General features: G+C 36.4%; 1 protein-coding gene across 1 annotated transcript in view; it reads left to right on the top strand.

The window, feature by feature from the left end:
• The window catches only part of fkbp9 (FKBP prolyl isomerase 9), a 35,513-nt gene extending 14,568 nt beyond the window's left edge, over positions 1-20,945 (top strand). Inside the window, exons 5-10 of the mRNA XM_061931495.1 lie at positions 1-63; positions 12,421-12,566; positions 14,497-14,686; positions 16,913-17,058; positions 18,684-18,847; positions 20,447-20,945. The exon at positions 1-63 is cut by the window's left edge and continues 127 nt beyond it. Of these exons, the coding sequence (XP_061787479.1) occupies positions 1-63; positions 12,421-12,566; positions 14,497-14,686; positions 16,913-17,058; positions 18,684-18,847; positions 20,447-20,626 (889 nt within the window). The 3' untranslated portion in view covers positions 20,627-20,945. The remainder of the gene's footprint in view (positions 64-12,420; positions 12,567-14,496; positions 14,687-16,912; positions 17,059-18,683; positions 18,848-20,446) is intronic.
• The last annotated feature ends 4,055 nt before the right edge of the window (positions 20,946-25,000 follow it).

Here is a 25,000-nt window from a genome sequence, read left to right as displayed (position 1 = left end):
AGGGGACTTTGTGCGCTACCACTACAACGGCAGCCTCCTCGACGGCACCTTTTTTGACTCCAGGTGGGTGGATTATTAATATTGTACGTTCACCCTTTTAATGTCTGTAACTACTAAGAATAGATCGGAGCTTTAAAAAGGCACGGCCACTGCAATAGAGCGCACATGAGAGCGGCGGTATGAAGGCACCCTTTGTAGTCCTCTCCTTCTCGCCAGTTATTTTACATGATGTCATTTATGAAGCGAAGGTCTTGCTATGGATTGTTTACTTCAGATGCTGTCCGTCGTCATTTCTTCAACTGCTTTCATTTTATACGAGTGGCGTTCCTCAAGGTTCCATCTTAGGTCCTCTCTTTTTCATCATTTGGGCTTGGGCCCTTCAAAAGACTGTCTCGTTATTATAGTTGTTGTTATGAGTTATAAGATAAGATGTAGAGCAGAATAATTACATTTACACAAATATTAGTCCATTGGTGGGAATTATTGGCTACAATTAAATTTTTTGTGGTGTTTTCAAAGTAAAGGTTTGATAAGGCGGTGCCATATTTCCATGATTTGGCAGTGACATCATCAGTTTGAATTTTCCCCCACATAAAAAAAATGTGTATCAAAAATGCACAAATAATAATTCAAAATACAATTTATTAATGATATAACAAGTATTTATAAAACTACAATAAAAATGAGGACATAATAAAATGTGTGTACGCTTGAAGTAAATCCAAATAAAAATAAAAACAATAAAAATAAATATTTAAAAAAAATACATATTTCTAAGATGTTAAAATAATAATAATAATAATAAAAGATAAAATAAGGTAAATTAAAGGTACCAAAAGAAATATAGTAGGTAAAAGAAAGTAAATAAAAGGTAGATAAAAAAGTAATACAGGGAATCTAAAATGTAAAATAAGAAAATAGAGGTAAAATATGACGAATAAAAGGTAAATATAAGGTGACTATAAGATTCATGAAAATTAAAGGTCGGAATACTACACGGTGAAAAAAACTTAATATACATATTTCTAAGACGCTAAATTAATAATAATAAAAGGTAAAATAAAGTAAATAAAAGGTATAAGAAGAAATATAGAAGGTAAATAAAAGATAAAGGTAAAAGGAAGTAAATAAAAGGTAAATACAAAGTAATACAAGGAATATAACATGTAAAATAAGAAAATAGAGGTAAAAGATGACAAATAAAAGGTTCCATCCATCCATCCATTTTCCATCCCTTGTCCCTTTTTGGGGTTGCGGGGGGTGCTGAAGCCTATCTAAGCTGCCAAATAAAAGGTTAAAAAAGGTAAATATAAGGTGACTAAAAAGTTAATAAAAAGTAAAAGTCGGAATATTACAAGGTAAAAAATATTATCCATTCATCCATCCATCCATCCATCCATCCATCTTCTTCCGCTTATCCGAGGTTGGGTCGCGGGGGCAGCAGCCTAAGCAGGGGAGCCCAGACTTCCCTCTCCCCAGCCACTTTGTCCAGCTCCTAAGACGCTAAAATAATAATAGTAATAATAATAAAGGGTGAAATAAGGTAAATAAACTGTACAAGAAGAAAGATATAAAAGGTAAATGAAAGGTAAAATAAAAATAAAATAATAAAATAAAAGGTAAATAAAAAGTAATACAAGGAATATAAAATGTAAAATTAGAAAATAGAGGTAAAATAAAAAGTAATACAAGGAATATAAAATGTAAAATTAGAAAATAGAGGTAAAATAAAATTAATAAATTAAATAAATTAAAGTTTAAAAAAAGGTAAATATAAAGTGACTAAAAGGTTAATAAAAAGTAAAAGTTGGAATATTACAAGGTAAAAAAAAATTAAATAACCGGTAAAAGAAGGAACATAAAGGGTAAGTCCTCAGTGGTGGGATGTGTGTCTGAGGGGAGCGAGCAGGAATACTGAGAAGTGGTCTCAGGCTTCGTTGACTAGCGTGCACGTAAACGCCTGCACTTGAACACCTGTAAAACATAAGAGCTCGTGATTGACTTCCGGCGGTCAGCTCCAGGGATCAGATGTAGAACTAGTGGACTCCTTTGAATACCTGGGACTTCACTTCAACAATAAAATAGACTGGACTCACAATGTAATGTTGTTAGGGCTTTTTGTTGTATTTGATCTTCTCTCTATACATATTAGTGAAGAATATGTCGTATTTATTACACTTTACTTCTGTTACTGTATGCAAAAACCTGCACTGCAACAATGTCATTTGTCGGAAGGTCAAAGAAGGTAAATAAAAGGCTAAAGGCAAAAAAAAGTTAAAAAGTAAGAGAAGGTAAATAAATGGTAAAAGGACTATAGAGGGTAAAAAAGGATAAAACAAGGTAATAGACATTCAAAAAGATAAATAAAAAGTAAAAGAAGGAATAAGGGAGGTAAAATAAGTTCAATAGAAAATAAATTTTGATAGTAAGTAAAAGGTAAACGTTAAAAAAAAGGTAAAAGAAGGCATAGCATGGATAAAAGAAGAGGTCAAAGAAAATAAATAGAAGGCAAAAGAAAGAAAATAAATGACAAAAGAAGTAATACAGAGGGTAAAATGAGATAAATAAAAAGTAAGACTGTCAAAGAAAGTAAATAAAAGGCAAAAGGTAAAAATAAAAAGTATAATAAGTTAAATATAAGGTAAATACAAGATAAAAGGTAAAATAAGTTAAATGGAAGGTACAATAAGGAATATACAAGGCAAAAGAAGGTAAACAGAATGTAAACAAAAGTGAAAAGAAGGTCAATTTAAAGGTAAAAAAAATTAAAATAAAAAGGAATATAGAAGGAAAGACAAGGTAAAAGACAGTCAAAAAAGATCAATAAAAAGTAAAAGAAGGAATAAAGAAAGTAAAACAATTTAAATGGAAAATAAATAATGATAGTAAATAAAAGGTACAAGTTACAAGAAAAGGTACCAACAAGGCATACCATGGGTAAAAGGAGAGGTCAAAGATGGTCATAGAAGGTAAAAGAAAGAAAATTAAAGTTAAAATAAGGAATATAAATGACAAAACAAGGAATATACAGGGTAAAATGAAGTGTAAATGTAAAATTAGTTAAATAAAAGGTGAAATAAGTTAAATAATAGGTAAAAGAAGGAATATACAGGGCAAAAGAAGTTAAATAGACAGTAAATAAAAGGTAAAAGAAGGTCAATAAAAGGTAAAAAAAAAAAAAAAAAAAGAATATAGAAGGTAAAACAAGGAAAAGACGGTCAAAAAAAGAATATATATATATATATATATATATATATATATATATATATATATATATATGTATGTGTGTGTGTGTGTGTGTGTGTGTGTGTGTGTGTGTGTGTGTGTGTGTGTGTGTGTGTATATATATATATATGTATATATATATATGTATGTATGTATGTATGTATGTATGCATGTATATATATGAATGTATATGTGTGTGTGTGTATATGTATATACTGTGTGTGTATATATATATATATATATATATATATATATATATATATATATATATATATATATATATATACTTTATAAATAAAGTTCATTTGATTTGATTTGATATACATATTAGTATTATTTTTTTCATAAAAACAAAAGTTAATCCAAATGCTGCTAGGTTTCTTTTAACTTTGACTCATTTCCTAGTCCAGTTGCCAGACGCGCGTGCAGAATGGGTAATCACCGACGCTAAATTTGCACGCGCCTAAGAAACGGCTCACAACTGGGAACTTCAAAGAGCCGTTCAAAAGACTCAATTGCAAACGTCACATCTCCTGGCAAAATATCCATCCATCCATTTTCTGCCGCTTGTCCCTCTCAGGTGGCTGGAGCCTATCTCAGCTGCATTCGAATAAAAAGACAAAAATCTAATGCCTACTGGTTCTCCAGAACATACAAAATAACAGTGAAAGGATTGTTATATACAGTGACAGTTTGTTATCCCTGCTATAAAGTGCCTTTTATCCCATTAATCGAACAAACTAATCGATAGATGACTCAAAATATCCACAGCTGCATCGCTACTATAAATAACAGCTTCAACGTGTCATTCTGCCTACAGCCACTCGGTGGCAGCATTGCTACATGTGTGAATTGAGCAGGCTCGGTAAGGCAAGGAAATTACTTTTTCCAATTAGAATAAATTTGACATAGTCGACTTGAATGTTATTCTGAAATATTCTCCCTTTTTATGTCAACATGAAGACAAATAGAATCACACAGAAATATTGCTGGGTTTTTGTTCTATTGGTCGTGCATTATAAGCAGGCTTTATTGGAAGTCACCCTTCAGTGGATCTTGGAAGGAATGTGAGTGAGAGGTTGAAGCTGCAGCTGCAAAGATACGAGACGCAGACACATTTTATCTTATGAACAGTGTTGCCGTTGAGGGGATAAGAGAGGTGGACGGACAACTTTCAGGGTCGCGCTGCTCGCGGGATGTGAAAGTAGCAAAGCATCATCCGAGATACGGATGTTTAACTCGCCTCTTTGAGGCAAAGCACGTCAAAGGGGCGCGGCTTCGTAGCGTACCAAAGTCGGACTGAAACATTTTGACAGGTTTTTGAGCGCCGTGTGGAATTTTCTAAATTCTCAATGAAACATCAAAGCATACTTGCCAAACCTACCGGATTTTCCGGGAGACTCCCGAAATTCAGCGCCTCTCCCGAAAACCTCCCGGGACAAATTTTCTCCCGAAAATCTCCCGAAATTCAGGCGGAGCTGGAAGCCACGCCCCCTCCAGCTCCATGCGGACCTGAGTGACGTCAGGTGTGCAACACCACGTAAATCGTTGGCCGACCAAAAAGTAACCCCAGTACGCTATAGCCAACATTCACCAGGAGATGGCAACAGACAAACATAGATAACTCTATTACATTATTCCCCTTTTAGAAATGTATAGAAGTTACTCAAAATAAATAAACAACCCAACCAAAAAATGCAGCAGCTCAATTAAAAAACTGTACTTAAGCCACATTCTTTTTTTTTTTTTTTAGTACTGAACTCTTAACCCTCATTTGTAAAAAAAAATAACATGCTTATTATACAAACAGTATTTGTACACCTTTAACACATATTTTTATACTGTCTTCAGAGATTCAGTTTTTTTGGTGGTACTCGAAACCTTTCTGGGTACCTGCGAAAGGGTGTTCAGCATGGTTAGAAATATAGTGACAGAGAATAGAACAAGGATGGACAATTCAACCCTTAACTCAACAATGAGTAGATGAGTGTTATGTGTGTGTGTATATGTGTAAATAAATGAACACTGAAATTCAAGTATTTCTTTTATTTATTTATATATATATATATATATATATATATATATATAATAAAATAAATATATATAGAGCTAGAATTCACTGAAAGTCAAGTATTTCTTATATATATATATATATATATATATATATATATATATATATATATATATATATATATGTATGTATGTATGTATGAAATACTTGACTTGGTGAATTCTAGCTGCAAATACACTCCTCCCCTCTTAGCCCCGCCCCCAACCACGCCCCAGCCCGACCACGCCCCCCACCCCCCACCTCTCGAAATCGGAGGTCTCAAGGTTGGCAAGTATGCATCAAAGTTGCTTACCTGTGCTTGCTAGCGTCATTTATTGAACATATGTCAACCTGCAGTCCACACTTACAGTATATCTTATGTGTGACTGCCACCTACTGGTCACACGTATCATTACACAATGTCGAGGTCGGTAAGCACAACCAGAATTAATACTTGCATTAGGCTCACAGTGGATTTTTGAGAAAAATTGAAGGATTTTATGTGCACCTTTTAGTACATAAGACGTGTGTGTCTGTTTACGTGTGTTTATTCGGGCGGTATAGCTCGGTTGGTAGAGTGTCCGTGCCAGCAACTTGAGGGTTCTAGGTTCGATCCCCGCTTCCACCATCCTCGTCACTGCTGTTGTGTCCCTGGGCGAGACACTTAACCCACCGGCTCCCACACTGCAAAAAGTCAGTGTTCAAAGACAAGAAAAATATATATAAAAATGAGGGGTATTTTATTTGAACTAAGCAAAATTATCTGCCAATAGAACAAGAAAATTTGGCTTGTCAAGACTTTCCAAAACAAGTAAAATTAGCAACATTCAATGAACCCAAAAATACCTTAAAATAAGTATATTCTCACTAATAACAAGTGCACTTTTCTTGATAGAAAAAAAAAAAAAAAGACCATATGTTGAAAAATATTCTTAAATGAAGTAAATGCTAGTGCCATTATCTTGACATAATGATACGCGCTCGGAATCATGATTTTTTTTTCATGCTTGAAGTAAGAAATGATTACTTTAAAAAAGTAGTTTTACACTTGTGAGTGTTGATGACACAGCTTTGCATCAGTTGATATTCTAGTTTCAAGCATGTTTTACTCAATATAGGTCATCACATCTCAGCAACAAGCTGTAATATCTTACTGAGATCATTTAGGACCAAAACCCTTAAAACAAGTAAAACACTCTAACATAAAATCTGTTTAGTGAGAAGAATGATCTTATCAGACAGAAAATAAGCAAATATCACCCTTATTTGAGATATTTCATCTTACTTAGATTTCACTTTTTGCAGTGCATTGCCACTCACACTGGTTTAAATGTACCGTATTCTCCGCACTATAAGGCGCACCTACAAATCTCAAATTTTCTCAAAAACTGACAGTGCGCCTTATAATCTGGTGCGCCTTATATATGGACCAATATTGAGCCACAACAGGTCTGACTGTTTTGTTGACATTCCCTTTAGCGCAGCTCCATCTAATGCAGGGGTGCTCATTACGTCGATCGCGAGCTACCGGTCGATCTCGGAGGGTGTGTCAGTCGATCACCAGCCAGGCATTAAAAAAATAGTCCTAAAAATGAGCGATCATAAATCTTCACTATGACGTCACTTTCGTCACTTGATTGACATTCACGGCACCTGAGGGTCTTCTGAGATGACGCTGGCTGCTGTCAGCTCATTAAAATTACAGACTGGAAGGCGAGAAACACTTTATTTCAACAGACTCTGGCGCCGTACCTGTCGTCAAAACTCCAAAGACCGACTGCACAGTTGCGCTAACAAAATAAGAGTCTCAGAAAGCTGGCGTGCAGAAGCTAGCAAGCTACGGAGTTTGCCGACAATGTATTTCTTGTAAAGTGTTTACAAAGGAGTACGGAAGCTGGACAAATAAGATGCCAAAAACCAACCACTTTCATGTGGTATTGGACAGAAAGGAGGACTTTTTTCTCCTCCGTTCGAAAATGCGGACGTTATCAGCACCACTGTCTGATTCCTATCAATGCAAGTCATCAGAATCAGGTAATACACCAACTTATATTCTTGTCTTCATGAAAGAAAGGAATCTATATGTGTTAAACATGCTTGTATTATCTTTAAACACCTTTAACTTGTTAACAATATTAACAACATGTGTTAAACATGCTTGTATTATCTTTAAACACCTTTAACTTGTTAACAATATTAACTATATGTGTTAAACATGCTTGTATTATCTTTAAACACCTTTAACTTGTTAACAATATTAACTATATGTATTAAACATGCTTGCATTATCTTTAAACACCTTTAACTTGTTAACAATATTAACTATATGTATTAAACATGCTTGCATTATCTTTAAACACCTTTAACTTGTTAACAATATTAACTATATGTGTTAAACATGCTTGTATCATCTTTAAACACCTTTAACTTGTTAACAATATTAACTATATGTGTTAAACATGCTTGCATTATCTTTAAACACCTTTAACTTGTTAACAATATTAACTATATGTATTAAACATACTTGTATTATCATTAAACATCTTTAATTTATTAACAATATTAACTATATGTGTTAAACATGCTTGCATTATCATTAAACACCTTTAACTTGTTAACAAAAACATATATTTCATAAATAAGTAAATATAAATTATATATATGAATGAGGTAGATCCCCACAACTTGATCAATTGAAACGTAGCTCGCCTGCAGAAAAAGTGTGAGCACCCCTGATCTAATGGATGCATAACGTAACCCCAGCCTCTACTGTAGCGTCTATTCTATGCGCCTTATAATGCGGTGCGACTTATATATAATGGCCTATATATAAGTTTTAAAATAGGCCATTCATTGAAGGTGCGCCTTATAATCCGGTGCGCCTTATAGTGTGGAAAGTACGGTAACTTAGATATTGGGTTTCACTATGTAAAGCGCTTTGAGTCACTAGAGAAAAAGCGCTATAGAAATATAATTCACTTCTCTTCACATGGATGCATAGAGACACACATATACAGTTGTGCATGTAGAAGCAAATAGAAATGCATATTGACGCATATAGACACACATGTACAAAACCCAAAAGCAGTGAAGTTGTCACGTTGTGTAAATGGTAAATAAAAAGAGAATACAATGATTTGCAAATCCTTTTCAACTTATATTCAATTGAATAGACTGCAAAGATAAGATATTTAACATTCCAACTGCTAAATATTGTTATTTTTTGCAAATATAAGCTCATTTGGAATTTGATGCCTGCAACATGTTTCAAAAAAGCTGGCACAAGTGGCAAAAAACACTGAGAAAGTTGAGGAATGCTCATCAAACACTTATTTGGAACATCCCACAGCTGAACAGGCTAAATGGGAACAGGTGGGTGCCATGATTGGGTATAAAAACAGCTTCCCAAAAAATGCTCAGTCATTCACAAACAAAGATGGGGCGAGGGTCACCACTTTGTCAACAAATGCGTGAGCAAATTATTTAAGAACAACATTTCTCAACCAGCTATTGCAAGGAATTTAGGCATTTCACCATCTACGCTCCGTAATAACATCAAAAGGTTCAGAGAATCTGGAGAAATCACTGCACGTAAGCAGCTAAGCCCGTGACCTTCGATCCCTCAGGCGGTACTGCATCAAAAAGCGACATCAATGTGTAAAGGATATCACCACATGGGCTCAGGAACACTTCAAAAAACCACTGTCAGTAACTACAGTTGGTCGCTACATCTATAAGTGCAAGTTAAAACTCTCCTATGCAAGGCGAAAACCGTTTATCAACAACACCCAGAAACGCCGCCGGCTTCGCTGGGCCCGAGCTCATCTAAGATGGACTCATGCAAAGTGGAAAAGTGTTCTCTGGTCTGACGAGTCCACATTTCAAATTGTTTTTGGAAACTGTTGACGTTGTGTTTTCCGTAACAATGAGGAAAAGAACCATCCGGATTGTTCTAGGTGCAAAGTGTAAAAGCCAGCATGTGTGATGGTATGGGGGTGTATTAGTGCCCAAGGCATGGGTAACTTACACATCTGTGAAGGCACCATTAATGCTGAAAGGTACATACCGATCTTAGGGCGGACACTCTAACAACTAGGCCACTGAGGCGGTAAACAGTCAGTGTGGCACTTTTATTAACCCACTTAGTCAAGATGGGTATTTACAGCACAAAAAAGAGTAGCACAGAATTACATAACATAAATAAAATAGAAAATATTCTTTCTACGTCAAATAAATAACATAGCTGTGCAAATAACCTACTCAGTGGCCTAGTGGTCAGAGTGTCCGTCCTGAGATCGGTAGGTTGTGAGTTCAAACCCCGGCCGAGTCATACCAAAGACTATAAAAATGGGAGCCATTACCTCCCTGCTCGGCACTCAGCATCAAGGGTTGGAATTGGGGGTTAAATCACCAAAAATGATTCCCGGGCGCGGCCACCGCTGCTGCTCACTGCTCCCCTCACCTCCCAGGGGGGTGATCAAGGGTGATGGGTCATTTTTGGTGATTTAACCACCAATTCCAACCCTTGATGCTGAGTGCCAAGCAAGGAGGTAATGGCTCCCATTTTTATAGTCTTTGGTATGACTCGGCCGGGGTTTGAACTCACAACCTACCGATCTCAGGGCGGACACTCTAACCACTAGGCCACTGTGTCCTCGGGGGTTGTTTTCAGAACAGCCTGCCTCTGTTTTGCGGCGTCAAGGCTATTCGAGGGAGTCGCATCGTAGATTAGGATTTTTGTTTTTCCAAGCGAGCAGACATCACAATGGCTTGTCTGTTCTATTCCTCCATGCTGGCTGCTCTCATGTCCAATTTTCGCATTTCAACAAGCTTTTCCATGATGATAATAATAATGGATTAGATTTTATATCGCGCTTTTCTATTGTTAGATACTCAAAGCGCTCACAGAGAAGTGGGAACCCATCATTCATTCACACCCGGTGGTGGTAAGCTACATTTGTAGCCACAGTTTGCGCCTACGGCCCCTCCGACCACCATTCATCATTCATTCACCAGTGTGAGCGGTACCAAGGGCAAGGGTGAAGTGTCCTGCCCAAGGACACAACGGCAGCGATTTGGATGTCAAGAGGCGGGGAGTGAACCTGCAACCCTCAGGTTTCTGGCACGGCCGCTCTACCCACTACGCCACTTGTAATGATGTGATCCATCTTGCGATTCAGTTCAGAAATGGCCACAGACTGTGATCCCACAGCCAGGCCCAAGCCTTCCATTGCGACGAACAGCCTTTGAGCTCCTTGAGTGGCTGCCGTCGTCTTACGAATTTGACGATACACCAGAGCAATGCCCAGCCCAATCACGGTTCCAAACAGGTAGATGTCTTCCAGGTCCTCGATGGAAAGGACTGAGAGGCACATGATTCTCAATTTTTCCCAGGAATCTCTCACGTACCCCGCAGCAATGGTTCCATCAGGGCAGCCAGGCTCCCCAGAACCTCTTTTCCTTGTCGAAAAGATTTTGTCAATTGAGTCGAGAGTCCAGCTAATCAATTCCATGTCTGATGTTTAGATTTGGAGGACAGCGCAGAGAAAGAGGCTTCAAAAAAAGTGTAGACAAGACAAAGAGAGCAAGCAAGTTAAGTTAAATGAAGGTAAATCAAAAGTGACAAAAGGACTATTGACGATAAAACAAGGTAAAATACGGTCGAAAAGGTAAATAAAAGGTTAAATGGAAGGCAAAAGAAGATAAATAAAAGGTAAAATAAGTTTAATGGAAGGTTAAAGGGTAAATAAAAGGGAGAAAAGGAATACAGACAATAAAACAAGGTAAAAGGTGGTCAACAAAGGTAAATAGAAGGTACAAGAAGGTAAATAAAAGATAAAATATGCACTAATGTATATATATATTTAATAATGTATATTTAATGTCTATATATATTTATTTATTTTATATATATATATATATATATTATTTATATTTATTTATTTATTTTATATATATATATTTATATATTATTTATATATATTTATTTATTTATATATGCACCTTATTGCTTTTTTATTTATCCTGCACTACCATGAGCTTATGTAACGAAATTTCGTTCTTATCTGTGCTGTAAAGTTCAAATTTGAATGACAATAAAAAGGAAGTCTAAGTCTAAGAAGGTAAATAGAAGGTAAAAGAAAAGGGTAAATAGGAGGTTATGGTAAGTACAAAAATCTCAACTAGATACGGAGGACAGCGCAGAGAAAGAGGCTTCAAAAAAAGTGTGGACGAGACAAAGAGAGCAAGCAAGTTAAGTGACAAAAGGTAACTAAAAGGTTAAATGGAAGGCAAAAGAAGATAAATAAAAGGTAAAATAGGTTTAATGGAGGGTTAAAGGGTAAATAAAAGGGGGAAAAGGAATACAGACAATAAAACAAGGTAAAAGATGGTCAACAAAGGTAAATAGAAGGTAAATAAAAGATAAAATATGGACTTAGAAGGTAAAAGAAAAAGGTAAATAGGAGGTTATGGTAAGTACCAAAATTTCAACTCATTTAAACTATTTTCCCTAAAATAGGCATTGGGGTTATAAAGTGTTAATTGGATTACTTGATGAATCAAACAAACTAATGGATGATCATGAATATGCCTGTTACATATATATATATTTACAGCATGTTATAGAAAACCTTGGTGGAGGTTTTTTGGGGGGCTTTATAGACGGAATAGGTCAATACTCATTACCTGTGTTGTTAACCGCCTCTTGCTAGAAGTTTTTCACCCACAGACAAGAAAAAAAGACACGTGTGTCCTTGTCTCACAAAATGATTGTGGATAATGGGCATTAAAAAGTGCAGTTTTCCTTTAAATCGCCATTTAAGTAACTCATTTTGGACAAATGTAGCCTTACACCTTTTGTGGGAACAGTTTGGGCTTTGGTGCCCCCAACACGAGTCATGCGCGATACCAAGTAAAATTCAGGCTTGATTTTTTTTGTGCAAATATACCTAATGTATGTGGTAAAATGTAAAAAGTCATATATTTCAAGTGTTGTATCATCCCATTAATGATATACCGTACATGATCACAAGGATCCATATTTTGATTTGAGATATTTCAGTATCGAGCCGCACGCAACTACCAAACACTTTTTGAGTTGACCATCGCCGTCATTTATGAATGCTTATTCATTTTTTTTGCAGCCACTCCCGCAACCGTACGTACGACACCTATGTGGGGCGGGGCTACGTGATCGCCGGCATGGATGAAGGTCTGATTGGCGTGTGCATGGGAGAGCGACGCACCATCACCATCCCGCCACATCTCGCCTACGGAGAGGAGGGCACAGGTACGTGTTGGCAAAACATCTGAGCTTGTAATGTCAAAATGTCATGATTTGGAGTGCATGAGAAAGTGAGAAGGTAAAAATCCGTTCACATCCAAATGGCCATTATCTGTTGAAGAAGACATTTTTTTTTTTACACATTTTCAAGAACCTTTTTTTTTTTTTTTTTTTTACAAATATCCAATAATTTTTTTAAATGAAAATTTGTACATTTTCAAGAACTACTTTTTTTTGGTAAAATTTTCAAGAATCCTTTTTTAAAAAAATAACAAAAAAAACATGTTTTTTCACAATTTTTTAAGATCCCCTTTTAAAAAAATAAAATAAAATCAAGAACCCATTTAAAAAAAAAAAAAAAATTTTTCAAGAGCCACATTTTTAAACAAATTTTTAAGAACCCATTTTAAAAAATTCAAGGACCCATTTTTAAATAAAAACATTTTAAGAACTAATTTTTTAAACACATTTTCAAGAACCCCTTTTTTATTTTTCTTTATTTTTCAAGAAACCCTTATTAAAAACAAAATTCAAGAAACCGTTGTTTTAAAACAGATTTTCAAGAACCCTTTTTTTTTTTTTTTTTACAATTTTTTAAGAACCTGTATTTAAAAAAAAAAAAAAGTTGAAAACAAATTTTGAAGAGCCATTTTTTTTAAACAAATGTCCAAAACCCTTTCTACAAATATTCAACAATCCTTTTAAAATAAAAAATTAAGGACCTGTTTTTTGAACACTAGTTCTCAAGAATCCCTTTTTTAATGTTTTACAAAATTTCAAGAATCCCTTATTTAAAAAAATATATATTCAAGAACCCGTTTTTTTAAACAAATTTTCAAGAACCCATTTTTTTCATTACAGTTTTTTAAGCACTACTTTTTCGGTTTTTTTTTCAAACAAATCTTCAAGAACTACTTTTTTTTTAATATATATTCAAGAACCCATTTTTTTGTAATTATCCCCCCCAAAAAATTACAAAAAAAATGTTTAAATTAAAATTTGTAAAAACTATTTTTTTTAAACTAAATTTGCATGAACCATTTTATTTTTGTAAAATGTTCAAGAACGCTTTAAAAACAAAAACAAATAATTTTTAAATAACTTTTGTTTCCACAATTTTTTCAAGATCCCATTTTAAAAAAAAATCAAGAACCCATTTTAAAATAAAAAAAATTTTTGTTACAAATTTTCAAGAACCTCTTAAAAAAAAACTAACAAAAAAAACTCAATCTTTTTTTTGAAACACATTTCAGAATCACATTTTTTTCATTACTATTTTTTTTTTTCAAACAAATCTTCAAGAGCCCCTTTTTTTTCTCCTCGATTTTTCACCTTTTAAAAAAAAAAAAAAAAAAACCTCAAGAACCCCTTTTTTACAACACATTTCAGAAAACCTTTTTTTTTTATTACTAATTTTTAATAACCACTTTTTCAAATATATTTCTCGAACCCATATTTTTAAAGACTAATGTTAAACAAACATTTTTTGAAGAAATAATCAAGAACCCTATTTTTTTAAACAAGTTTTCAAGAACCACATTTTTTCATTACAAATTTAAGACAAATGTTCAAGGACCCATTTTTTAAAACACATTTTCAAGAAGAAAAAAAATACTACATTGTTTTAGGCGCTTACTTATCTGTCAGAGGGCAGCCAAAAGAGAAACGTTTCTAACCTGTTATGAAAGATATATTTATTATATATTTCCAGAATCCATTCTGAATGAAATCGTCCAAGAATGGGAATATAATTGAATTGCAGCAACGTTTAAAGAGCTAAATAAAGCTGCCACGATATCAAGAGGCGTTAAACGGAGCATTTTCAGTATTTCAAATCTAGTTTGGATTTCAACCCAACATTTCAAAAGAAAACTCACTAATCAAGATAGTTAGTTGGTTGCCTACAGCCACATCTCACTTCCCGCTTCTGGTCCAGGCTCCAAGATCCCCGGCTCGGCCGTGCTGGTGTTCGACGTGCTCATCGTGGACTTCCACAACCCGGCGGACAAGACGGAGGTGACGGTCACGCACAAGCCGGAGGTGTGCGAGAAGATGAGCAAGAAGGGCGACTTTGTCAAGTACCACTACAACGCCTCCCTGCAGGACGGCAGCAGCCTGGACTCCACGTCAGTCTCACTTCTTGTTTTGACTTACACTCTATATGTTGTTTTTTCTTTCAATTCAAACAAAAGGCGCGACGTCATAAAAAATATTTTAAAAAGTGGATTTAAAAAGTCCATTACCAAAAAAATGTTGCCATGTGCGCGCGTAATACATAAATAAGACATGTTGGCATACTTTTAATACGTATATAAAGACATGCTAGCCTACATGTAATACATATATAAGACATGCTCACATACGTGTAATACATATACAAACCCTGTTTCCATATGAGTTGGGAAATTGTGTTATATGTAAATATAAACGGAATACAATGATTTGCAAATCATTTTCAACCCATATTCAGTTGAATGCACTACAAAGACAACATATTTGATATTCAAACTCATAAACTTTTTTTTTTTTGCAAATAATGATTAACTTAGAATTTCATGGCTGCAACACGTGCCAAAGTAGTTGGGAAAGGGCATGTTCACCACTGTGTTACATCACCTTTTCTTTTAACAACACTCAATAAACGATTGGGAACTGAGGAAACTAATTGTTGAAGCTTTGAAAGAATTACGATTGGGAACTGAGGAAACTAATTGTTGAAGCTTTGAAAGTGGAATTCTTTCCCATTCTTGTTTTATGTAGAGCTTCAGTCGTTCAACAGTCCGCGGTCTCCGCTGTCGTATTTTACGCTTCATAATGCGCCACACATTTTCGATGGGAGACAGGTCTGGACTGCAGGCGTGTCAGGAAAGTACCCGCACTCTTTTTTTACGAAGCCACGCTGTTGTAACACGTACTGAATGTGGCTTGGCATTGTCTTGCTGAAATAAGCAGGGGCGTCCATGAAAAAGACGGCGCTTAGATGGCAGCATCTGTTGTTCCAAAACCTGTATGTACCGTTCAGCATTAATGGTGCCTTCACAGATGTGTAAGTTACCCATGTCTTGGGCACTAATGCACCCCCATACCATCACAGATGCTGGCTTTTCAACTTTGCGTCGATAACAGTCTGGATGGTTCGCTTCCCCTTTGGTCCGGATGACACGATGTCGAATATTTCCAAAAACAATTTGAAAAGTGGACTCGTCAGACCACAGAACGTTTTTCCACTTTGCATGAGTCCATCTTAGATGATCTCGGGCCCAGAGAAGCCGGCGGCGTTTCTGGGTGTTGTTGATAAATGGCTTTCACTTTGCATAGTAGAACTTTAACTTGCACTTACAGATGTAGCGACCAACTGTATTTAGTGACAGTGGTTTTCTGAAGTGTTCCTGAGCCCATGTGGTGATATCCTTTAGAGATTGATGTCGGTTTTTGATACAGTGCCGTCTGAGGGATCGACGGTCACGGTCATTCAATGTTGGTTTCCGGCCATGCCGCTTACGTGGAGTGGTTTCTCCAGATTCCCTGAACCTTTTGATGATATTACGGACCGTAGATGTTGAAATCCCTAAATTTCTTGCAATTGCACTTTGAGAAACGTTGTTCTTAAACTGTTTGATAATTTGCTCATGCAGTTGTGGACAAAGGGGTGTACCTCGCCCCATCCTTTCTTGTGAAAGACTGAGCATTTTTTGGGAAGCTGTTTTTATACCCAATCATGGCACCCACCTGTTCCCAATTAGCCTGCACACCTGTGGGATGTTCCAAATAAGTGTTTGATGAGCATTCCTCAACTTTATCAGTATTTATTGCCACCTTTCCCAACTTCTTTGTCACGTGTTGCTGGCATCAGATTCTAAAGTTAATGATTATTTGCAAAAAAAAAAAAAGTTAATCAGTTTGAACATCAAATATGTTGTCTTTGTAGCATATTCAACTGAATATGGGTTGAAAATGATTTGCAAATCATTGTATTCCGTTTATATTTACATCTAAAACAATTTCCCAACTCATATGGAAACGGGGTTTGTAGATGTTTTGCTTGACGTGTTTTTCAACCAATCCAACAGTTGCATCAACAGTCACAGTAAGTGTTTTTGTAGAGTGCATTGAGCTGTGTGAGAAATTTCAAGTTAATCCTTATGGGCTGTAGTCACAGCACCACCATGTGATGTGTTTTGTCATAGAAATAATCACACAGGCAACAGATTAGGGTACTGCAGGTGTGTTGGGACCACTCTTGTGTGTGCAACGTTTGAGTGGAAGAGTTTTTTTAAGGCTGGAAGTGTACCTAATGAAGTGGATGAGGCATGTACACTGTATGCTAAAATCAATATGTGTGTGTGTTCCAGCTACAACTACGAAAAGACCTACAACATTGTCCTGGGGACCAATCATGTGGTCCCCGGCATGGAGGAGGGGCTTATCGGAATGTGCGTGGGCGAGCGGAGGCACCTGGTTATCCCTCCTCACCTGGGCTACGGAGAGCGAGGCGTCAGTAAGTCCTCCACGCACTGGAAGGAAGATTTTTACTTGGCGTTCATCAAAGATACGTCACTTGTTGGGCCATGGGGCTTTAGCATCTAACGGATAGAAACCATTGCTAAGTTTTCCTGTTTTTTTACGGAATATCTATGTCGGAAATACCCTCCAAAACATGTTAAAAATGGTCAAATCTGCTTGGCCTGTACTGTATATGACCTAATCCAAACAACCTTCCCTAGTCATGGTGCAGGAACAAAAAAAAAATTATGTTTTTTTTTTTGTTTTTTTTGTTTTTTCTCAGTGTACATGAATGAAGGTGTGTGTTGCTGGACATTATCTGGACTGGACCTGTTTTTTTTTTTTTTTAAACAACCTTTAAACGAAGCTAATTTCATTTACAACCAGGTCTGGTGAAGATAAGGTCCTTTCTTTCCTTTTTTTTTTTTTTTTTTTCTTTTTTTTTTTATAGATAAGATAAATAAATATTTTCTTGGATAAAAAGGAAAGTAAACAATATAAAAATAATTACATAAGGGAGAAAAAAGAAAAAAAAAATAGTCATTAAATGAAAATGTTAGTGGACCAGCAGCACAAACTATCAAGTGTGCTTCAGGGACTGTGTCCCTTGCAGAAGTGTTGTCCATGTTGTGGGAACCAGAGTATTGATGGCAGAAAGAAACAACCCCTTTTGTGTGAGTGGGTGTGTGTGAGTGTGAATGGGGGAGGGAGGGTTTTTTTTGGAGTTGATGCACTAGTTGAAAGTGTATCGTGTGTTTTTTTTCTATGTTGATTTAATTAAAAAAAAAAACAAAAAAAAAACGTTCCCTAGTCATGGTGCAGGAAAAAAAAAAAAATCAACCAGCTCAAAAAGTCAACACACAAGTCACACATAACACGACCTGCTCACTGAACTTTGTGGATATTATAAGAAACTACCAACCATCATAAAAAAAATTCTAAATTACATCCATTGCAAGGCATGATGGGAAAAATGCAAAAAAGCTCTCCCCACACTTATCCATGTTTTGGTGCATTTTAGCTGCTTGATATATCTGATTGGTTACAAAACTTTAATGAGGTCGTCACGGAGGTAAACAAGGTAAGAGTTGAACCTTCACATGCTCTTAATACACAATTTTAATAATTATATATGCAGTATATTATCATACTGAGATGTATAGGCTATATATATTGTCAGGTTTAAGCACCGAACTATCTATTAAACAGAACAAGAAGCAAGGAATCAGGCAGAGACAAGAGTTAAATTTTGCTCAGGAGGAGAATGCATGGAGCTGCACACTCAGTTACAGTCTCCCCCCCCCCCCCCCCACGCTCTGAGGAACAGCCCACACGCCCCCCCCATTTTATTCAGGAGTTCCCTAGTTACCGGTACTTCGCTGAGGCTGCTTCTAAAGGGAGGGGTCACATATTATGCAAGCAAGCTCAGTAGACACAATACGTGATTATTCAGAACGGAACTGTCGCGTTATCTTCGTCGAGGTGCTTGAGGTCCGTCCTCGGTTATTAGCAGGCTGAAAGACAGAAACATCTGCGATGTTTTTACGATTTGTGATATTTTTTAATCCATTAAGAATTGTTTCAAATAAGAAAAATTAATTTTATCATCTTTGCGTGCAGCCGACGAGGTGCCGGGCAGCGCCGTGCTGGTGTTCGACGTGGAGCTGGTGGACATGGAGGAGGGACTCCCCGAGGGCTACATGTTCATCTGGAACGACGACGTGTCCGTGGACCTCTTTACGGAGATGGACAAGGACAAGAACGAGCAGGTGGAGCCTTCTGAGGTACGTAGATCCTGGGTCACGTCTCCTTTTTGTCCATCCTTGTTGGACAAAAACGAGCTCTGAACTAAAACCCCATTGCCTCTTGTCTTCAGGACTACATTTTTGAAAAGTCATAATACCCAGAGTCATATAACTAGGTACTTGACATATGCTGACTGTTAGCATGCTAACTTGTTTAGCCAATTTTGCAACAGTTTACCCCAGAGTCATATAACTAGGTTCTTGACATATGTTGACTGTTAGCATGCTAACTTTCTTAGCCAATTTTGCAACCGTTTACCCCAGAGTCTTATAACTAGGTACTTGACATATGCTTAATGTTAGCATGCTAACTGTCTTAGCCAATTTTGCAACCGTTTACCCCAGAGTCTTATAACTAGGTACTTGACATATGCTGACTGTTAGCATGCTAACTTTCTTAGCCAATTTTGCAACCGTTTACCCCAGAGTCTTATAACTAAGTACTTGACATATGCTTAATGTTAGCATGCTAACTGTCTTAGCCAATTTTGCAACCGTTTACCCCAGAGTCTTATAACTAGGTACTTGACATATGCTTAATGTTAGCATGCTAATTTTCTTAGCCAATTTTGCAACCGTTTACCCCAGAGTCTTATAACTAGGTACTTGACATATGCTGACTGTTAGCATGATAACTATTTTAGCCAATTTTGCAACCGTTTACCCCAGAGTCATATAACTAGGTACTTGACATATGCTAACTGTTAGCATGCTAACTTTTTTAGCCAATTTTGCAACCGTTTACCCCAGAGTCATATAACTAGGTACTTGACATATGCTGACTGTTAGCATGCTAACTTTTTTAGCCAATTTTGCAACCGTTTACCCAAGACTCTTATAACTAGGTACTTGACATATGCTGACTGTTCGCATGATAACTATTTTAGCCAATTTTGCAACAGTTTACCCCAGAGTCATATAACTAGGTACTTGATATATGCTGACTGTTAGCATGCAAACTTTTTTAGCCAATTTTGCAACCGTTTACCCCAGAGTCTTATAACTAGGTACTTGACATATGCTAACTGTTAGCTTGCTAACCTTTTTAGCCAATTTTCCAACATTTTACCCCAGACTCATATAACTAGGTACTTGACATATGCTAACTGTTAGCTTGCTAACCTTTTTAGCGAATTTTGCAACATTTTACCCCAGACTCATATAACTAGGTACTTGACATATGCTAACTGTTAGCTTGCTAACCTTTTTAGCCAATTTTGCAACATTTTACCCCAGACTCTTATAACTAGGTACTTGACATATGCTAACTGTTAGCTTGCTAACCTTTTTAGCCAATTTTGCAACATTTTGCCCCAGACTAATATAACTAGGTCCTTGACATGCTGACTGTTAGCATGCAAACAATTTTAGCCAGTTTTACCGCCGTCCACCTCAGTCCTATAACTTGTTTTGTGACATATGCTAACTGTTAGCATGCTAACATTAGCGTGCTCACTTTTTAGCCAATTTTTCAGCCGTACACCTCAGAGTCCTAGAAGCTGGTATGCGACATATGCTAACTGTTAGCATGCACATTTTTCTAACTGTTTGTTGATTGAGCGTTTTTGCCTCCGGCAGTTCACGGACTACATCATGCGTCAGGTGAGCGAGGGCAAAGGTCGCCTGGCGCCCGGCTTCGACCCTTACCGCATCATCGACAACATGTTCAACAATCAGGACCGCGACAGCGACGGCAAGATCACGGCGGCCGAGTTCCGGCTCAAAGCGGACGAAGAGGTCGCCCACGACGAGCTATGACGAGGTTTTGGGGACCCGGGTCGGCACCCAAAGGGTGGTAAGGGTGGAGGGCGGGGGGGTGGGGGGCGGTATTTTTTTTTCTTTTTTCTTGTGTGCCAGTAGAGATTTTTTGTCTGCTACTTTGAAGACTGAAACTCGGTTGAGTCTAATTAGCGGTCCTTATTTTCATGTCTACTAAAGTTCCTATTGGCCCACAAGCTGCAGGTGACATAAACCACTGCTGGGCAAGCTGCGTCCTTGTTGAGGACAAAACAACGCACACTAACTTACTCTGGTCCTCTTTCATACTCCATAGTCCACTCTGCTGCCCTCAGTCTCCAGTTGGCTTTCCTATTTTCTTGAGTCTTGTTTGAGGAAACACACACGCTAATGTTAGCTTTACACCACAGTCTCCACTCTGCTGCCCTCAGTCTCCTCTTGGATAAAATGTCTCGTCATGCTAAGACCGATTCGTTGAGCGCGGCATGGCTTTCCTATTTTCTTGAGTCTTGTTTGAGGAAACACACACGCTAATGTTAGCTTTACACCACAGTTTCCACTCTGCTGCCCTCAGTCTCCTCTTGGATAAAATGTCTCTTCATGATGCGTTCAATGCGGCGTGGTTATCCTAGTTTCCTGAATCTTGTTTAAGGAACAGCACATGCTAATGTTAGCTTTACACCACAGTCTCCAATCTGCTGCCCTCAGTCTCCTCTTGGATAAAATGTCTCTTCATGCCGAGAATGATGCGTTCAATGCGGTGTGGTTTTCCTAGTTTCCTGAATATTGTTTAAGGAACAGCACATGCTAATGTTAGCTTTACAACACAGTTTACACTCTGCTGCCCTCAGTCTCCTCTTGGATAAAATGTCTCTTCATGCCGAGAATGATGCGTTCAATGGTTTTCCTAGTTTCCTGAATATTGTTTAAGGAACAGCACATGCTAATGTTAGCTTTACACCGCAGTTTCCACTCTACTGCCCTCAGTCTCCTCTTGGATAAAATGTCTTTGCATGCCGAGAATGATGCGTTCAATGCGGTGTGGTTTTTCTAGTTTCCTGAATCTTGTTTGAGGAAATGCAGATGCTAATGTTAGCTTTACGCCACAGTTTCCACTCTGCTGCCCTCAGTCTCCTCTTGGATAAAATGTCTCTTCATGCTAAGACCGATTCGTTCAGCGGGGAATGGCTTTCCTATTTTCTTGAGTCTTGTTTGAGGAAACACACACGCAAATGTTAGCTTTACTCCACAGTCTCCACTCTTCTGGCCTCAGTCTCCTCTTGGATAAAATGTCTCTTCGTGCCGAGAATGATGCGTTCAATGCATCGTGGTTTTCCTAGTTTCCTGAATATTGTTTAAGGAAAAGCACATGCTAATGTTAGCTTTACTCCACAGTCTCCACTCTGCTGCCCTCAGTGTCCTCTTGGATAAAATGTCTCTTCAGGCCAAGAATGATGCATTCAATGCAGCGTGGTTTTCCTAGTTTCCTGAATATTGTTTAAGGAAAAGCAAATGCTAATGTTAGCTTTACGCCACAGTTTCCACTCTGCTGCCCTCAGTCTCCTCTTGGGTAAAATGTGCCCCCGCATGCCGAGAATGATGCGTTAAATGCGGCGTGGTTTTCCTAGTTTCCTGAATCTTGTTTGAGGAATCACACACGCAAATGTTAGCTTTACTCCACAGTCTCCACTCTGTTGCCCTCAGTCTCCTCTTGGATAAAATGTCTCTTCACGCTGCGACCGATGCGTTCAGTGCGGCGTGGTTTCCCTAGTTTCCTGCGATACTGCGCCGTGGACACACCTCGACTCCGTTTAAGTGCCTTTCCTTTCCTTTCCTGGAAATGCCGTCACCCTGAATGCATCACTTAACGATAGAAATCCAACGCTTCCCGCTAGCTTACCCTGTTGCTGTTTTGGTCCACACGTGCAGGGGCTTAGCAACTAATTCTGGGCCCACATTTTTGGTTGAAACCAGCTCTTTAAAACAAGTGTAGACACCTTTATTAGGTTTTGAGAGAAAAACGTTTATTTTTAAGAAAGTGCAAAACAAAATATGAACTATAATACTAATCAGTCACTTAAATATGATTATAAATCCCTCCCTAAACATCATCAGTGGGTAATACGAATGGTAATTATTAGTCATTATTCTTATGATTATATTATTATTAGGGAAGTCCCCCTGTCTTTAAACCCCAGTGACGCCTCTGTTTATAACATTAACCCAGGGGTCCTTGAACACACCACAGTTATGTGCAATGAGTACATAACTTTTGCCTATGCTGCCACAAATAGATTTATTATATTTAGAGCGTTCTTCTTTCACCTCATCCTGGTGCCAAAATGTTTTAATTAGAGCTTTGATGACGTTCTGACACGGGTGTCCAAACTTTTGCGGCCATTTTGATGTTTTTCATTTTCAAAACCATTACGATATAAAACATTTTTAACCTTTAGAGCTCCTCTCAAGAAGGGTCTCAGCCATAAAAATGTTAAGAATAAGTCATGTATTTTTTTTTTTCAACACTTACATCTGTAGATTAACTTCAAATCTAACTTTTGCCTTTTTTATTTAGGAAAACCCTGATTTTTATGGCAAAAACACAAAATATGCAACATTTTCAAAGTGGAATATTTGATGTGAGGCGTTAAACAGGTCAATAATTCATAACAACGTTGATTTTATTTTATTATTATTATTTTTTGAGCAAATGACAGTTTTTCAAAAATAAAATCCCATTAAAATTCTTAAATATCCGTAGGGCTCCACTCATAAAAGTAGAAAAATTGGCCAAACATTATATAAATTTTTTCCTATTCATTCTTGGAGCCGTTAATAGGTCAATAATTCATAACAACATTGTTTTTTTGAACAATGACAGTTTTTTGTAACATTTTAATAGTATTATATTTCTTTATTTTTTCATTCAACGCCTAAATCTCTAGATCAACTTCAGGTCTATTTGTCGATTTTTTTCATTTTTTTTATGTTTAATACTCTTTTTGTCAAATCCCTGTTGTTGTTTTCTTAATGGCAAAAATGCAATATTTTCCCCAAAATATATTCAGAGTGGAATATTTGATGTGAAGTATGTGGAGCCTTTAATAGGACAATAATTCATAACAACATTTATTTGGAGTCATTATTATTTTTTTGAGAAATTACAGCTTTAAAAAAATAAAATCCCACAAAAATTCTTGAATGTCCGTCAGGCCCCACTCATAAAAGTATAAAAATAGGTCAAACAATATTTGAAATTGTTACTGTTATTATTCAAAATGTACCTGGAGCCTTTAATAGGTCAATATTTCATAACAACATTTATTTTTATTTTTATTTTTTTTTTTTTTTTTAACAATGACAGTTTTTTATAACTTTTTTAAATAATATTTTATTTCTTTATTCAAACCCTATATCAAATTCAGGTCTATTTGTCGATATATATATATATTTTGTTTATGTTTAATGCCCTTTTTGTCAAATCCCTGTTTTTTAAATGGCAAACACGCTAAATTTGAAATATTCCCCCCCCCCACCCCCCCAAAAAAATGTCATAGTGTAATATTTGATGTAAAACAATTAAAACCTTGAATAGGTCAATAATTCATAACAACATTGACTCTGATTCATTATTATTTTTTGAGCAATTACTGTTAAAAATAAAATCCAACTAAAATTCTTGAACATCTGTAGGGCACCACTCACAAAAGTATAAAAATAGGTCAAACAATATTTGACATTTTTACTGTCATTCTTTAAAATGTAACTGGAGCCTTTAATAGGACAATAATTCATAACAACATTGATTTTATTTTTATTTATTTTTTAACAATGACATTTTTTTAGGACTTTTTTTTAATAGTATTTTGTTTCTTCATTTTTTCATTCAACGCTTAAATTTCTCTATCAATTTAAGGTCAATCTGTTGCTATCAAGTTGTTGTTTTTTTATGTTTGGTCAAATCCCTGTTTTTTTATGGCAAACACACAAAAACCGCAATATTTGATGTAAAACATTTAAAACTTTGAATAGGTCAATAATTCATAACAACATTGACTTTGATTCATTATTATTTTTTGAGCAATGACTGTTTGTTAAAAATAAAATCTAACTAAAATTCTTGAACCTCAGCAGGGCTCCACTCACAAAAGTATAAAAATAGGTCAAACAATATTTGACATTTTTACTGTCATTGTTTAAAATGTATCTGGAGCCTTTAATAGGACAATAATTCATAACAACATTGATTTTTATTTTTTTTATTTTTTAACAATGACATTTTTTTAGGACTTTTTTTTAATAGTATTTTGTTTCTTTATGTTTTTTATGTTTGGTCAAATCCCTGTTTTTTTATGTCAAACACACAAAAAAACGCAATATTTTCCCCAAAAAATA

Source organism: Nerophis lumbriciformis, linkage group LG37 (genome assembly GCF_033978685.3).
Source record: "Nerophis lumbriciformis linkage group LG37, RoL_Nlum_v2.1, whole genome shotgun sequence".
Classification (NCBI taxonomy): domain Eukaryota; kingdom Metazoa; phylum Chordata; class Actinopteri; order Syngnathiformes; family Syngnathidae; genus Nerophis; species Nerophis lumbriciformis.
Note: the sequence above shows the minus strand (reverse complement) of the source record. Positions and strands in the feature narration are given on the sequence as shown.